This window comes from Cervus elaphus, chromosome 33 (genome assembly GCF_910594005.1).
Source record: "Cervus elaphus chromosome 33, mCerEla1.1, whole genome shotgun sequence".
NCBI classification, from domain to species: domain Eukaryota; kingdom Metazoa; phylum Chordata; class Mammalia; order Artiodactyla; family Cervidae; genus Cervus; species Cervus elaphus.
In genome coordinates, this window is record NC_057847.1 from 34,462,602 (window position 1) to 34,479,726 (window position 17,125).

The 17,125-nt window shown below is 35.6% G+C and overlaps 1 protein-coding gene across 1 annotated transcript in view; it reads left to right on the plus strand.

Moving 5' to 3' along the window:
- COBLL1 (cordon-bleu WH2 repeat protein like 1) overlaps nucleotides 1-17,125 on the plus strand; it is a 166,083-nt gene that overhangs the window by 103,286 nt on the left and 45,672 nt on the right. The window contains exons 4-8 of the mRNA XM_043894107.1: nucleotides 8,008-8,209; nucleotides 10,246-10,474; nucleotides 11,330-11,368; nucleotides 16,168-16,265; nucleotides 16,376-16,612. Of these exons, the coding sequence (XP_043750042.1) occupies nucleotides 8,008-8,209; nucleotides 10,246-10,474; nucleotides 11,330-11,368; nucleotides 16,168-16,265; nucleotides 16,376-16,612 (805 nt within the window). The remainder of the gene's footprint in view (nucleotides 1-8,007; nucleotides 8,210-10,245; nucleotides 10,475-11,329; nucleotides 11,369-16,167; nucleotides 16,266-16,375; nucleotides 16,613-17,125) is intronic.

The following is a 17,125-nucleotide window of genomic DNA, read 5'->3' on the forward strand; positions in this document are numbered from 1 at the left end:
CAGGGGATCTTCCCAACCCAGGGATCGAACAGTGCAGGTCTCCTGCATTGCAGGCAGATTCTTTACCAGCTGAGCCCAGGGAAGCCTGATAAATGCAGTGGTTGGGGATTATTATAGAAAGTGGGAAAATACAGACAAGCCAGAAAAAAAAAAAAAACAACCTTAAAACACCATGTTATGATTAAGGAGACCAGTTACAACTATTAACATTGTGGTATATAACCTTTTCCTATTGCATAATTCAGTAAGCACTCTCAACTTTGAGATGAGGTTTCTTGTTTTATGTACCTGATCCACTTCATTTCAGGCACATGGACATTCCTGAACTCATTCTGAACTAGGTGGGTTAGCTTCATTCCTGAACTCGTTATTGAATGAGGTGGGTTATCGTAAGATAAACATCAGTAACAATGGAGAATGTCCTAAAAGTTCCTATACTGTCATCAGTAAGTTTAATTGGGTTGTTGGTATACATTTGTCAGGGACAGCTGGAACCAATTCAACTCAACTCAGTTTTGAGGATTTACTGAGAATGAGTAAAATATACCTTATTAGATACTAGGGTAGATTTAAGGAATCTCATTAAGAAAGAATCTTACTCATTTGCGCTCAACCCCTTATCAGATGCTTGAAAGCCATCTGGTCATAAAAAGTACTTTGATCATGCATCCTCATTTTCTTATCACAGTCCCTGTTTGTACCTATTAGCCCAGAGTAATTACTAACCTCCTTTCATTCTCACGTGTCCAGAGTGGATCAGTTACATAGCAACCCTATTGGTAAGCGACTTGTTTAAGCACTGCTAAGATTTGGAAATTCACCTAGGTAGTTGTTGGAGCTGATCTGAAAGCTGTTTGGTGAATCCTGACTTTCATTTTTAATACCTAAGTGGATCTTTAAAGTCTCAAAGCAGAAGTCTTCTTTTATCTAGCAGGTAATAAAACTAGGACAAGATTACCCTTCATATGTCCCATGAATGCAGGAAGGGTCATTGGAGGATTTCAGGCAGTTACTTAGTGATGCCATCAATCTTTGAAGTAAAGCTGCAGTGGATAGCAGGTAACCTGTTATAAGCCGTCTGCTGAGTCTTGCGTGTGATCCTGAGGCTAAAGTGTAGCTGGATTAGGAGTCAGGACATTTTCACTATGACTGCAGCCAGTTCTATTTATGCTCTTTATAATCTGTTTATGTCACTTTTCTAACCACAGTTTCTTTCTTCATAAAGTGGAAGTAGCTTTTGCGGTGGTTGTGAACTCAAAGGAGATACTAGATATGAAATTAATACAAAGGATTGTTATTTCAAAATGGAGTGGGAAATCTCATAGGGATTTCTTCTGTTTCAAAGAAGAGTTTCTTTTTTTTTTTTAAGTTGTTTTTTTTTTTTAAGTCCGCTCTCTAGAAAGTCATTATTTTACAAGATTAAAAAAAAAAATCTGTAAATAATAGTGCAAAGCAGACTTTGTTAAATAATAAGCCAAAATTCAAAGTAATATGGTGATATAGAGGAGGAAAAGACTGTTTCTTGTTTGAATGAGGAAGTGGTGATCAAATTCAGCCAATCCTATTCAACTTTTGGTTATTTGGCTTGGGCTTCAGGTGGATTGCTGGCATGTGCTCCCACCTTAGCAAATAGGAAAACAAGTGTCCTTACTATGGTGATCACGTGCTTAAACCTTTCAGACAATGGTTGTTAGGTACATCCGCTTAGGATAATTACCATCAAACTAAAATTGTTGTTTTTGGTAGAAGTAACTTGGCATCCAGGTAGGTAATTCTAAACTATACTCAAGAGTCACAAAGTGACTAGTTAATCCCCAAAGCAGTCCCACTGTGTGCAGGGTCTGCATAAAATTTAGTGTCCTGCTTTTCTTGTGTTACAGCTCCTTTAAGGTAGAACCAGATGGTCAGTAATTCCCACCCTCAGAACTGGCTAGGTCAGGGTCATCTCTTCTGTGCTTTTAGGGCCAAATGCTGAGCATTTAATTAAATACTTCAAGCAGTCGAACTGCTCTGAGGCTGATTTTGGAAAAAGTCTTAGTCCAACTTAATGCTTATACCCCACTTCTATGTTAAGTGTACTGTCTTTAGATGCACCAAGGCTACTAGTCAAGTTTGTTAATTAAAAAACAAAAATCAAAACCGCTTTCTCACCTCTGTGTTTTTTTTTTAAGCATGTGAGTCTCCTTTTGACAGTTTCACCTTTTCAGGCATCAGACACTGAACAGCAGTCTCAAATGCATATTGTCTGCTGTGTGTTTGAGCTCATGGATATTTAAGCAGAATTACCTAAGAGAGAAATAATCATTGGCTCCTATGAATTCCCCATTCAGTGACGCTGACCTGTGTTTTATTAGGTCCTGGAAAGAGAGTCTCCTAATAGGTTGACTTGCTAGAGAGGAGTTCTCATCTAGGTATAGGGGCACCCAGATAACATCTTGAGATCATTCTGCTCTTCTAGGTCTCTGAAAGATTGGCCTGAACCCTTGTTTCATAAATACCCTTTATAATATTATTGTAAATTCCCAAGGGTTTGTGTTCTTGAAGCCACCTCTGACTTGGACTTTATGTCTTAACTTTGGATTCTTATTTTTCAGTCCCTTACTTTTTGAAATGTCCTTTCTGTCCTTGATTTAACCACTCTCAAAGCTACCAGGACCATTACAATGGTTTGTGGGTCACTGGGGAGACGTTAGTAAGCATATCACATACCAAATCACTTCAATGAGCATTTCAGACCTTCTATAGGGTCCTTTTAGCAACACTGCCATTTGGTAGTGTCTCCCTCTTCCCACTGGCTAGCTTCTCTCTCTCGCTTTTTTTTTTATTTTTAATTTATTTATTTGACTGCTCTGGGTCTTAGTTGCAACACCTGGGATCTTAGGTATTCATTGCGGCATACAGGATCTTTAGTTGCAGCAAGTGGGATCTATTTCCCTGGCCAGGGATTGAACCCATACCCCTTGCATTGGGAACGCGGCATCTTAGCCACTGGACCACCAGGCAAGTCCTGTCTCCTCTTTCTGTCTCTTGTGCCATTATACCCGTTCTTCCCACATTAGATTTAATCCCTTCACCACCTTATGAAATACATCTGAAATCTGACTAATGTAAACCACCACCATCTCACGCCTAAATTTTTGCAGTAGCTTTGTAACTGCTCCCCCAGACCACTGTGAATACAGCAATCAGGATATAATCCTTTAAAAGTGTAATGTAGATCCTATCACTCCTCACAGCCCTTCTGTGGTTTTCTCTCACTTCACAAAATCCCAGGCTTCCACCAGGCCTTCCAGCTCTATAAGATAATCACTCTAACATCTTATCTACTGCTTTCACCCCAGCAGGCTGGTTTCCGATTTTCTTTAAACACGTGGGACACACTTCTGCCTCAGGGCCTTTGCACTAGTCAGCTCCGCTTGGGATTGCTATTTCACCAGTATCTTTTGCCGTTCAGATCTCTTTTCTAATGTCATTTTTTTCAGTTAGGACATTTTCTAATCTCCTTCCTTATTTTCATCATAGCATTTATCATTATACCATATAATATACTCATTTCTTTATCTTCTCTCCAGATCACTGGTGGGAAAGCCATAGTATGTGTCAGAATCAGCTGGAGTGCATGTCAAAGCACATATTCCTAGGCTTCACCCCCAGAGTTTCTAATTCAAGGATTGGGACTGAAGCTTGAGAACTAGCATTTCCAACGAGTTCTCAGTAACACAAATACTGTTGACTTGTGAATCACACTTTGAGAATCAATGCAGTAGAGCCAGTACAGTCCAGTGCAGTGGTTATTCATCACATGTTTGTTTAAACTATTCAAATTGAATGTAAGTGGAATGAAAAATTCAATTCGTTAGTCCACTAGCTTAGTGTATTTCAGATGCTCAACAGCTACATGCAGTGAGAGGCCCCTGTATTGGGCAAGACAGATACAGGACATTTCCATCATTGCAGAAAGTTCTATTGGACAGTCCTGCTCTAGAACATGAACTACATGAAGATGGATTTCTCTTCTGTTTTTTCCCTCAGAATTATGTTCTCATGTTTATACAGTGGTCTGCCTAGGCTTACTTTAGTGTAAGGAATAAGGTAGATGGATAGCTTTTTTTTTTTTAAAGTCCGATTTGCTTCCCTGGTGGCTCAGATGATAAAGAATCTGCTTGTAATGCAGGAAACCAGGCTTGATCCCTGGGTCCAGAATATCCCCTGGAGAAGGGAATGGCTACCCACTCCATTATTTTTGCCTGGAGAGTTCCAGGGACAGAGGTGCCTAATGGGCTACAATCCATGGGGTTGCAAAGAGTTGAACACGGTTGAGCAAGTTTGTTGAAAATTCAATTCTGTGCCCAGAAATTTGAAATATCATTATCATAGGCAGTATCAAATCCCTGTGTATTTTTGTCTGTTACAGAACTTACTGATCTTTTGCTTTTATCTGCCTACAAATATTTTCTAGAGAGAACTGGCCTCTGGAATTATTAAGTAAAAGTTGAAACTGTAATTATAGAGTGAGAGAATAAGATCATAAAGAAGATCTGTAACTTTTATTTGCTTTTCCAAGAGTTGTTTATTAGAAAATATTTACGTAGTGAATTATAAGGTTCTAGTCACCATGCAACTTTTTTGCTGTGAAATCTGGTATAGTGTGCAAATTATAGGTGACCACTTTGACTAAAGGAATAAGCTGTAATTATTATATTCTTGGCCCATTCTCCATCACCTTTATTAAATTAGAAAATTTGCATATCACAGATAAAAATACAATAATTCATTAAAGTATATCAGAAGAGTTAGTGTCAAATTGTTCTTTAAAAAGTTTTTAAAGTATCTTTTTCCTTAAAAGATAAAAAATGGTAGCATAAACATAAGATTAACAAAACAAAAACAAAACTTTATACTAATCACTGTTTTTGTCTTGTTAATGTTTAGTGTATATTTCTGGCAGAGATTCTAAAAAGACTGTACATTTAACAAGTAAAAGATGTATGAAGTATAAAGTTTAGAGTTTTTACATGTATTAACTGGCACAGAGAAAGGGAAATATAATCTGAACATAACACCATTTATTCATAGACCACAGTGGACATGTCTCCATTGAGTTGGCACTGAAAATTCTCTCCTCTTCCAGCTTATATGTATAAGGATTTACAATTTATTGTAATTTATAATTATTTTGTATAAATATTTTGTATTTATAATTATATTGTATTTATTTAGACATTACCTAATCCTTCTTAACTTTATTTACTATCAGGGAAAGAAGTACCATTTCCAAATCTAGAATTGGTATTTAGCATCAAATTGCTATCATAGAGCACTGTTACCAAAAAATGAACTTCAACAGTATTATTATGCTAGTCTTTCTCTGGATGAAATTGAGTGTGTACTATCCAAAGCCAAAATTTGGGCAATTATAGAAAATTTATGTATGAACGTACTAGGTAGCTCAAGAGAAGGAAATAAAACTCTTAAATATTACTGTGCAAGCCTTTACTAAAGACATAGGAAACATATTTGGGGATTGAAACATACTACAGATGACTATTTTTTTTTTTTTATTGAGGGACTTATTTTTTATTTATTCATTTTTCTTGGCATATATATAATGGGTACAACTAATATCTGGGAGAGAGAAGGGAAGTGAGTGCACCATTATGAAAAATGCTTCTTTATCCCATAACAAGTGGAATGGCGTAAGAATGGGCAACAACCGCAGAAGCTGAGGGTTGGGTAGGGAGCTGAACCCAGGGGATGGTTTGAAAATCTGTATAAAATATTTGACCTCAGGACCACGGAATGTCAGACAACTAATTCTTCCCCAGCAGGATACTTCCTCTCTGGAAACGTTGAACCAGAGAGGCTACAGACCTGGGAATTCCACCTAGGAGACTAGGGTGGGTGCATAAGGGAACAGATGTACTAAATTAAAAATAGCATAGTGGACAGTGAGGTTTTTAGTCTCATTTCCCTGTCAAGTTTCTATAAGACTGATAGCTGTTCATAATGTAGGCAAGAAATTGGAGAATTATCTTTTATTGGCATTTATATTTACCATTGGGGGGGAGGAAAAAGCTGGCCACCTGATTACCCTCAAGTGAAGCCCATCAACCTGTAAACCTCAGTTCACAAAAATAAGACTTTTAGACAGTATTTTATTGCCTCAGTCTTGAGTATGAGCTAACAGCTTAGGACCTCCAGACATTTGCAGAAAGCACATAATACAAAAGAATTTTTGGTATGCTTTCCTCAAATGCTGACGATTAGGAAAGAGTTTGAGATCATACAATTCTGTTTATTTTTCTTGGTATATGTATAATGGGTACAACTTGTATGTGGGAGAAAGAAGGGAGATGAAGTGAATGAAAACAAGTCTGTGTCAGCAGTTGGAATCTGTGGAAAGGGAAGCAAAAAGTTAAGTGTCTCTGAATCTCAAGTTGAGTTAGCAATTCCATGTAGAAATAGGTTCTGTATTACTCTTAGTGTTCAACACTTAATCACTGTTTGAAATTTTATCATACATTTACTTGGTTATTTTTTCACTGTCTAGCACAAGAGTCCCTAAACTTTTTCTGTCAAGAGCCAATTAGTAAAAAAGTATTAGGTTTTGCGGGCCCTACAGTCAGTCACATCTACTCAAATCTGTCATTATAACACAAAAGTAGCCCTAGATATTATATAAACAAATGAGCTTGGCTGTTTGCCAATAAGCTTTTATTTACAAAAAAAAAGACTGTGGACCCACTTTGACCTGCAGACTGTAGCTTGCTGACACTTAGTCTAGTCCATCTAGCAGAGTTTTGGGTATATGAGAGAAGGTATGCCATAAAGTTGTACCCTGTCGCCAGTGCCTAGGGATATTAAATGCTGTTATGACCAACCTAGACAGCATATTAAAAAGCAGAGACATTACTTTACCAACAAAGGTCCATCTAGTCAAGGCTATGGTTTTTCCAGTGGTCGTGTATGGATGTGAGAGTTGGACTATAAAGAAAGCTGAGTGCCAAAGAATTGATGCTTTTGAACTGTGGTGTTGGAGAAGACTCTTGAGAGTCCTTTGGACTGCAAGGAGATCCAACCAGTCCATCCTAAATAAGATCAGTCCTGGGTGTTCATTGGAAGGACTGATGTTGAAGCTGAAACTCCAATACTTTGGCCACCTGATGCTAAGAGCTGACTCATTTGAAAAGACCCTGATGCTGGGAAAGATTGAGGGCAGGAGGAGAAGGGGACGGCAGAGGATGAGATGGTTGGAGGGCATCACCGACTTGATCGACATGGGTTTGGTGGACTCCGGGAGTTGGTGACGGACAGGGAGGCCTGGCGTGCTGCGGTTCATGGGGTCGCAAAGAGTCGGACACGACTGAACGACTAAACTGAACTGAATGAATTAAGAAGTCTGTATGACACTTCTCGTTAGGATTTTGTGGGCTTCCTCATATAGATTCTATGCTTTCCAAAGACCAAAAGTGACAATACTGTGTTCTTATCAGAACCAATTTGTAAGCTAAAGATTGCTCATATTCCAGATGACATTGTAAAGGAGCATCTGCTAAGTTAAGTGACTGCTTTTGGGTAAAGATCTTTTCCTTCTCCTGAAATCTATGATATGAAGACAATTTGGCAGATAAAATATACAGAATTTTTAAACCAACACAAGGATCCAAGTTTTCTTGAATACTACTTAGAATTTTTAAACTATTATAATTTTGTCTGCTTAGATATAATTTCTTTTGGTTAGCTTTTTACGCAGCTTTCACAGTATTCTGTAGGCTTGTTTTATCTGCTGAAGATAAGCAAAAAAAGGAAAGTTAGTCACACAGTGGTGTCCAACTCTTTGTGATCCCATGGACTGTAGCCCGGCAGGTCCTCTGTCCATGGAATTCTCCCGGCAAGAGTACTGGAGTGGTTTGCCATTCCCCGGAGGCCCTAGAAAAAAATGCTTGAAACAATAAATTGAACAGGTAATGAAATTGTCCCATGATCAGCACTACTCTTGTTTTACAGTAAACCTATGATGGACTTGTTGATTTTCCTCTGTGCACAATATCACTTAAATCCATCAAGTCACACAATTGATCTGCTCTCAGCTGAAAACAACCCCATTAAATTTAAGCCAAACACACCAATAGGAATGTTGGAGGTGGAGAAAGTAATTTTAAAGCCAAAAATTCTGGATAAGAAAAAACCTACACCTTTAATACCGGAGGTAAGATTTTCATAGTAGATTTTGACATAATACTAAGTTAATTTTTAAAATCATTCTTTGCAGCTCAGTGTAAATGAAATAAAATTTGCCTTTCCTGGTCTAATTCGATGTAAGTATGGCTATTGTGTTTTCCTGGACCTAAGCAAAAATGCTTAGGATTCACTTGGTTGTTTATCCTTGGATTAACTAGGATTTGGGGAATACTTTAGATTTTAGATGTGCTAAAGTGATCTTTTTGACAGTATCAGAATCTGACAATTATGAAAGACCTATACTTTGAGCTACTCTTTTAAAAAGTATTTTACATTTTTAAAAAAAGGCTTTAGAATTCTTTAATACAAATTCCTCTAAGAATTTAAAATAATTTTTTTTTACTTCTCTATACTTGGTGCATGGTGGTTGTAACTTTTTAACTTATGAATTATTGTTAATTTGAGCTGCATGATGGCTTGGTTTTCTGTAATGTATGAATTTTAAGCAAAATTTTTTTTACCACAGTGATAATATCATCACTTCTCCTTTATAAAATTGTTCTGTTTCTGTAAGCAAAGGGGGTGGTAGAAGTAATGGGTTTCCAGAAATACTCTTTCATTAGGAACAACATAAACCATTTTTAACTGTAAAAAATATATAAAGGTTTATTTCTTAGTTCATTTACACCTGACTTAAGTACATAGATTCTCATATTTTCTTCATATTCTTATGACAAGTTTTTTTTTTTTTTAAACAAAAAAGTTACTTTTTTTGGACAATACTAAAAATTCTTTGCTTTCTACAACATTTGATTGAATATTAAATATTAATTAGGATATTGGGCTATTTTCCATAAAGATATGGATACTATTTATCTAAATGGAAATTGTATTATTTATGCTGTAGCATTGGACTACATGTAGTATTTTAGGAATATATGTTAAACTTTAAAGAGCTGCAATCTGTAAGTTTCACTTAATGTGGTCATGTTTCTAAATTTCATTTACATACAAAATTTAATTCAATTGCATTAAAATACGGAGGTGCTTAAAATCTTCTTGGTAACTTTGAGTTAGCAGTATTAAATATCTAAATGAGGACTATTATACTATTCTTTACTAATATATTAAAATTAACCAAAGTAGTAATAATAGTAGTGACAACAACAATAGTTAGTTACAATTGCTAATGTTTATGTGTTGATAATTTACAATATGCCAGTGTGTTAAGCTCTTCATATGGATTAACTCACTTATCTCAAATAGAAGCTCAAAAATGTTAGTGTCTTAATTAAAATATCCCATTTTTTCCATTGAGACAACTGACAAACCATTAGAAAGATAAATATTTCTCAACTGAAAAAAAAAAGAATAAAACATTTATAATTCTATTATGTATGCTAATTTTAAAGTAAATATTTTCAGGAATAAAGCAAAAACACCTGTAGGACTAGATAAGAGGCTTTTATGTTTTGTTTTGGATTTAAATCGACTTAATACTTTATAAGAGTTATGAATTTAATCTAGATTACTTAATAAGCAAAGTTTTTCCAAGAATCTGGTTTGCATTTCATTAATCAAAATGAAAATTTTACCACAAAGGAGAAAAATACTGTATATTGCATTTGTTCCAATACATAATTTTCCATAGATTATATCATTGTTCTAGACATCACTGTAGAAAATTTGTCAGTAAACTATGGTGATTTCATATTATGCAATGTGAGGGTGCTAGAGATATAGGAATAGAAGCTGGGGCTTAGTATGAGACAGAAATTTATGACATTCTAGTGCTACAAAGACTATTCTAGAAAATGCCTCCAATCTTCTCCAGATCTCAGGATGGATATTCAGGCCACTTACTTCCACCAGAAATACCATAAGTTAAAACTAAGGTCACAGGACTTGTATATCATCATGTTATTCACTTTAATTCTTAATGTTACCTATATTGTTGAACTTGGCTATGGGAGAAGGATTCTTACACAATAAAATGAAGGTTCTTATTATCTTGAAAAAAAACAGTAAATTATGTTTTAACTTTGGCTTTAATCTGTGTTTCAGAAAACTGTGAGAGTAGTGATCAATTTTAAGAAAACACAGAAGACAATAGTGAGAGTTAGCCCACATGCACCACTTCAAGAACTTAACGCCATTATATGCAGCAAATGTGAGTTTGATCCCTTACACACACAGTTATTGAAGGACTATCAGTCTCAGGAGCCCCTTGACTTGACAAAATCTCTTAATGAACTGGGACTGAGAGAATTATATGCCATCGATGTTAGCAAAGGTAAGTAAGACTTTTCATGTTGTTTATTTGACATGATGTGCGTATGTGTGCATGTTTTGTGTTTATGTATAACTATTCTCAAATTCATAATGAATCCTGTAGTAAAGTCAGTACATGTCATTGGAAATAAAAAGAGAAAACTAAATATATAAAATTTAACTTGAGTTCAGTTATTAAAATTGAAATAAAAATTTGTGTTTCTTAGCTGTTATTTACATTTTACACTTTTCCATCTACCTTTGAATATTTAGGGCATCTCTGGTAGCTCAGCTGGTAAAAAATCTGCCTGCAATGCAGGAGACTCTGGTTTGATTCCTGGGTCAGGAAGGGATAGGCTACCCCACTCCTGTATTCATGGGCTTCCCTGGTGGCTCAGACGGTAAAAAATCTGACTGTGCTGCAGGAGACTCATGATGGTTTTGTCTGAGTCTTAATTTTCTTTCGAATTTGAGAGTATGTTGACAAATATTTTTCTAAGTTCAGCACCCATAATCAATTAGCTTATAAGATGAGTCAGTCTAGTTACAAAAATCTTCAAAATAGGAATAACTTGGAGTATAAATCTATAGAAATAATGTATTAAAACTTGGAGATTTTAGATAATGTTGGTTTCTGTGATATCTAATAGATAAACGCAAGTTTGTTTATTCAACAGAAATCTGTTTTATTAGGAGTAATGAAAACTTTGTGAAGAATGATTACTTACATCTTCTCTGTGTAGAGAAGTTCAACTTTATCTTGAGATTGTGGCTTTAAATAATTCATAGACAAATGTTTCAACTCAGTGATGTTTTATACTTGAACAGACATTATCTTTACAGTCAATTTACCCTCTTTTACTCCCTCCTTCTGTAGCCACTTCTGTTACTGCCTTCAATAAGTCATCTTTACAAGGTAAGATATATGAATCTGTAGAAAGATTATAATCTGAAATCTGTTTCTAGTGGGTAAATTATAAAAACTGCTAATGGGACTTTTCTGGTGGCTTAGATGGTAAAGAATCTAGAGACAATACAATCCCTGGGTTGGGAAGATCTCCTGGAGAAGGGAATGGCTCCCCAAGCCAGTACTCTTGCCTGGAGAATTCCATGGACAGAGGAGCCTAGCGGACTATAGTCCACGGGTTTGCAAAGAGTTGGACATGACTGAGTGACTAACACTAACTAACTAAGCTGATAATATTACCTATTTTCTTAACACTACTAATATGTACATTCGGTAAGAGATTTTAATTTAGAAAATCTTTGGGTTTTATTTCTGAAAAATAGTTTATAAGCTCCTGCCTTGATTTCTGAATTTAATACAATAATTACATTTAAATAACTATTTGAAAATTAATATCACATTAAGAATGAGAAAAACATATCCTTGACTCTCAGACAAGAAAAAGTGATTTTGCTAGGGCCTTTATTGGGTACATACACTGAAAGCTTGATGGTTCCAAGAAGGGTCCCAAATTATTTCTTTTGAAATAGTTATTCAGAATATTAAGGGTATATTCATTACAGGAAATGTTTGCAAATTTAAATTGCTTGTGAATATTTTGTAATAATATGGAAAGTGCTTATGCTAAAATCAGCTTTTAAAGCTCTTTAATGTTTAATATAGTATATTAAAAAACTTTTATATGAAATTTCTGAAAAGGAATATATAAAAATTTTAAGTGTGGATACCTTTGGGTGGTAGGGCTATGAGTGACTTTTTTCATCCTTCTCTTCTTTATATTATAGAATTTTATAATGGAAATATAATACTTTCATGGCAGAAAACTTTATTAAAAATTAGCCAATAATAATAAAGTCTGGAAATCTTTTCCCCATTAAAAAAGAATAGGTTCAGATAATTGATTACTGTAATAATTACCCCCTACTAAAAAAACTTAATAAACTATACACATTAAGTGTTATTAAATTACTGAAATCTTCTTTCTTCACCATTTAGAATTTTTTCATAAAACAATGAACCTCTCAATTCCAAGAATTAAGCCCACATAAGTAAGAGTGTACTTATTTATTTCTAGTGGCTATCATGAAAACTAGACTAATCAAAGGAGTTGAAAATTCTTATGATTGTAATGTGTATACTGGCTAATAATCAGAAGATAGGCATGTTAATCCTGATATTACCTTAGCTACTAAGCTCATCTGGCAAGCTGATCAGGCAAATGACTTTATTTGTCTAGATCTCACCTCCCACTTTTATGATAATCAAGAGAAAAAAATGTTCCCTTGATTCTTTCCAGCAACAGCATTCTGTTACTTGTACATGGCTTTCATTCCTAACTTTGCCACTCTCTACATACATAACCCAAAGCAAATTCCATAACCTTGTTGGCCTCATTTTGAAGCTGTTGAATGTGCTGATTTAATATCCCCTCCGGCCGAAAAAGTATGTGGTTTATGCAGAGTATTAAATGTTGTGAACATAATCTTAAGAGATTGTAACAGGAAAATGTAAAAAGCTCCTTTTACAGAGTCAGAATCTACAAGGTCAATCCAAATGTTGTAAATGCTTCTGCCCCCTTACTTTGTCTGATATGATCAGAAGGCTTAGAACTTTGTGTGCAATTATTTACAGCCTCTCTTTGAGAAACAGGAAACTAACAGTATTTGAGTTGCTTTTCTAAGTAAGCTCAAGTCCTTGTTTGTTCTGGTGTTTGACTTGTAGTGATCCCTGAAACTGAGCTTTAAGTGAAGACTTAGGAATTAACCACTGTTGAGGAAATTACTTTGGAAATTACTTTGCCAAAAATAACTACATGAGTACTTTGGTTATAGTTATTGCACTCCACCGCCATGTGAACTTGCTATTTACCGTTCTAATGAAATTTAATTGTATATCTACATTCAACTAGTGGAGAAATGAAATAGTAGCATTTCTTAAAAAAAGAAGTCAGAGGTATTGCACATCATCTTGAAATGGGTACTGGATTCAATTCTAGTGTTTAATGTCTATTTGTTTTGGTGCAAGTTATTCAAACTCTCTAGTCACCGTCACCCAGGACTTTCAATTCTTTACAGTCCCCAACTTATAACAAGGGCTCAGAATAGCTCAGGTAGCTTGTGACACCTACCTCACAGGATTGTTCTAAAGAATGAATTAGGCATGTGAAAAAATTTTTGACCATAAAATACTGTCCACATGCCTATTATTGTTAGTTGCTAGAAATGTCAGTAAACTCATTGTATGGAATACATAGTGCTTATTTAATATTTGAAGCATCAGATTTATGAAGTTTTAATTTGTGAAATATAGTTCTCCTTTAGTGTCTTATTGAGTCATGTTGCATTAATATATTTATTGGTATTAACTATCTTTACTTTCCTGGAATAAAGCCTACTTTGTCATAAATTATTTAATTTTTGAAACTTTTTCTTTAAATAAAAAGACTAAAAAAGACTATGTATTTAAGACTATCATTGAGCTCTAAGTTCTGCTAGATATATCCCACACATTTTAACGTATAGTACTTTGTCTCCAATGTCACAGAGATTATATTGTGATTTACCATAAAACTCATACGTGTTTCAGAGGAGAGATATTTTTAAAATGTATAAATGCCCACTCCTGTCTCTCTCTTTTTAAAATCTGCAACTGATTTGTTGAAGAAACTAGGTCATTTGTCTTATGGTGTTTTCCACATTCAGAATTTACTGATTGCATCCTGTGGTGCCACTTAACATGCTCCTTTATCCTCTGTTTCCTGTAAATTGATTGTTAAATCTAGAGACTTGATCAGATTTGGGGGAGATGTTTTTCATAAGAATATTTCATGGGTTGTACTGTGTATTTCCATTAACAGACATGTAATAACAAGTTACCTTTATTGATATTAGCCATCAATAATCATTGCCGGTATCTTTTTAAATTGAAGTGTAGTTGATATATCCCTCTACAGCAAAGTGATTCAGTTATACATATATATAATTCTTTTTAACATTCTTTTCCACTCTGGTTTATCACAAGACGTTGAATATAGTTCTCTGTGATATACAGTAGAACCTTGCCACTTATCCATCCTATCTATATATAATAGTTTGCACCCAAACTGCCACTCCATTCCTTCCCCACCCCTACCTTCTTGGCAAGCACAAGTCTGTTCTCTATGTCTCTGAGTCTGTTTCATAGTCTGTTTGTGTCATATTTTAGATTCTATGTATAAATGCTAGCAATATGGTATTTGTATTTCTCTTTCTGTCTTAGTATGAAAATCTCTAGGGCCATCCATGTTGGTGCAAATGGCGTTGTTTCATTGTTTTGGGGGGATGAGTAGTATTCCATTGTGTCGAGATACCACATTTTCTTTATCTATTCATCTGTCGATGGACATTTAAGTTATTTCCATGTCTTGTCTATTGTTGGTAGTGCTGCTGTGACCACCACTGCACATGTCTTAGTTAATTAAGAGTTATAAAACAATTATAATCTGTAACAAACATTCCTGTAATTAGTAGTTGAGATATTTCTTTAAAAAGCCAGTTTTCCTATGTCAGCTATTTGTCTCTCTCGATAGGATTCTTTCAGAAAACGCAGGATAAAATGTGATTCTTTCCCTTAGTTTTTAAAATAATGGTCAATGAGAATCAGTTACTTTTTAGTATTATTATGAATTCTTGGAATTAAACATGTGTGCTATGTTTCACTTTATTGAGTTATTCTTACGATGTCCAAATTGTCCTGACTGTGGTCAGGAGAAACCATATCATATTGGTTCCTGAGATGGTTCCTTTCAGTGGGAAATGGGATTTAGAAACAGTCTGGGCCAGGGTGACTCAGGGGTACTGGATTTGTTGTTTGTAGGCCCTTTCAGTTGACATTAGAAAATACTGTTTAGAAAATGAAATGTTACCTATGCAACATTGAGGTTTGACATTTGCTGTTCTGATTAAAATATGGTTTAATTTCAGCACTATTGACATTTGGGGCTGGATAATTCTTTGTTGTTGGGGGGCTGTCTTGTGCTTTACAGTATTATTTAGCAGCATCACTAGCCTGTACCCAGTAGATCCCAATAGCACATTCTCTTCACCCTAATTCAGTCGTGACAATTAAAATTGTCCCTAGACATTGTTAAATGTCTTTGGGTGAATGTGTGTGTGTGTGTGTGTCTGTGCAAAATCACCCTCAGTTGAGAACCAGAACCAGTTGGATTACGGAAATAAAAAATTTTAAAACATTTAATAGAGTGCTAAGTAATTATAATGAATCATGCTTTGGAGAATTAAATACTTCATGATAGTTTAGCTCTAAGACAAAAAAGTATTAATTCAAAATCAACAAAGAGACAAACTGTATGATAACAACATCTTTTTTACAGCACCCTTTGAAAAGTAAAAAGTGTCCTTTTTACTTCTAAAATGTTGGTAGTTGTGTATAAAACAGACTCTGAGTCACTACGAAATGGGTTTATGTCCTAGCTGTCATTTCCTGACCTTTGCCCCAAGTATGTATCTTAGTTTCTTTAAACTTCAGTTTTCCCTACTATGGAACAGGAATAATAATACTAAATGTGCTTGCTGCTTTGAGAGTTGATTAAAATATGAGGTGCCTAGCAGAGTGCCTGGTTCATAGTAGACCATAGCTAGTAGCTTTTATCATTAAATACAGTTATCAAGGAAAAGTAATCCAGAGAAACCTCAGAGGTGAACGTATAACCCTGTGAACAAAAGTAAGGTGCTTTTTTTCTATTTTAGAGTCCTGCCAAATATCACAAAACCTAGACCTTATGAAGGATAAAGAAAGTAAAGGGTTTTTCAGCTTATTTCAACGCAGTAAGAAAAAGCGGGAGCAAGTACGTATTTTCTTATGTAGTATTTTATAAGATTCTTCTAATCTGTTTTAATTGCATGTGCTTTTTACCATGGAATTACCTGTAGATTTTGCCTTTTCATTCTGTATTAGACTGTCAGTGCTCCTGCGACTCCTCTAGTAAGTAAGCACCGGCCAACTTTTACAAAGAGCAATACCATTTCCAAACAGTATATTTCAAACACCCTGCCGTCGGATGCCCCCAAGAAGAGGCGCGCCCCACTGCCTCCAATGCTGGGGTCTCAGAGTGCCCCCCAGGACCTCGCGCACATCCAGGAGAGGCCAGCTTCTTATATGGTGAAATCCCCGAGTGTGGATGAAACAGAGGAGGTATGTACATTTGTTTTGTTTGTGTTTTTAAGATGGGGCTTCCCTGGTGGCTCAAATGGTAAAGCATCTGCTTGCAATGCGGGAGACCCGGGTTTGATCCCTGGGTTGGAAAGATTCCCCAGAGAAGGAAATGGCACCCCACTCCAGTACTCTTGCCTGGAAAATTCCATGGACGGAGGAGCCTGGTAGGCTACAGTCCATGGGGTCGCAAAGAGTCGGACACGACTGAGTGACTTCACTCACTTAAGATGGGGACGGGGACCATCCATTTTTCCTCTTAACTAACTTGTCCTTTTCCACATAGGCTGCTAATAGGAACATTTACTCATATGTAATTAGATGAATAACTAGTTCCTAACAGCGTTGGTACTATGAAGAGCGTCCCTATGTACAGTTCTGAAATGCAGTAAAGAATAAAATATGTCTATTTGAAGTAGCTTTTATATACAAGCAAATACATCATCTGTAAACCTTAAAGTCCTGGTTTATTAAGGCCCAGCTGGAGGTTCTTGT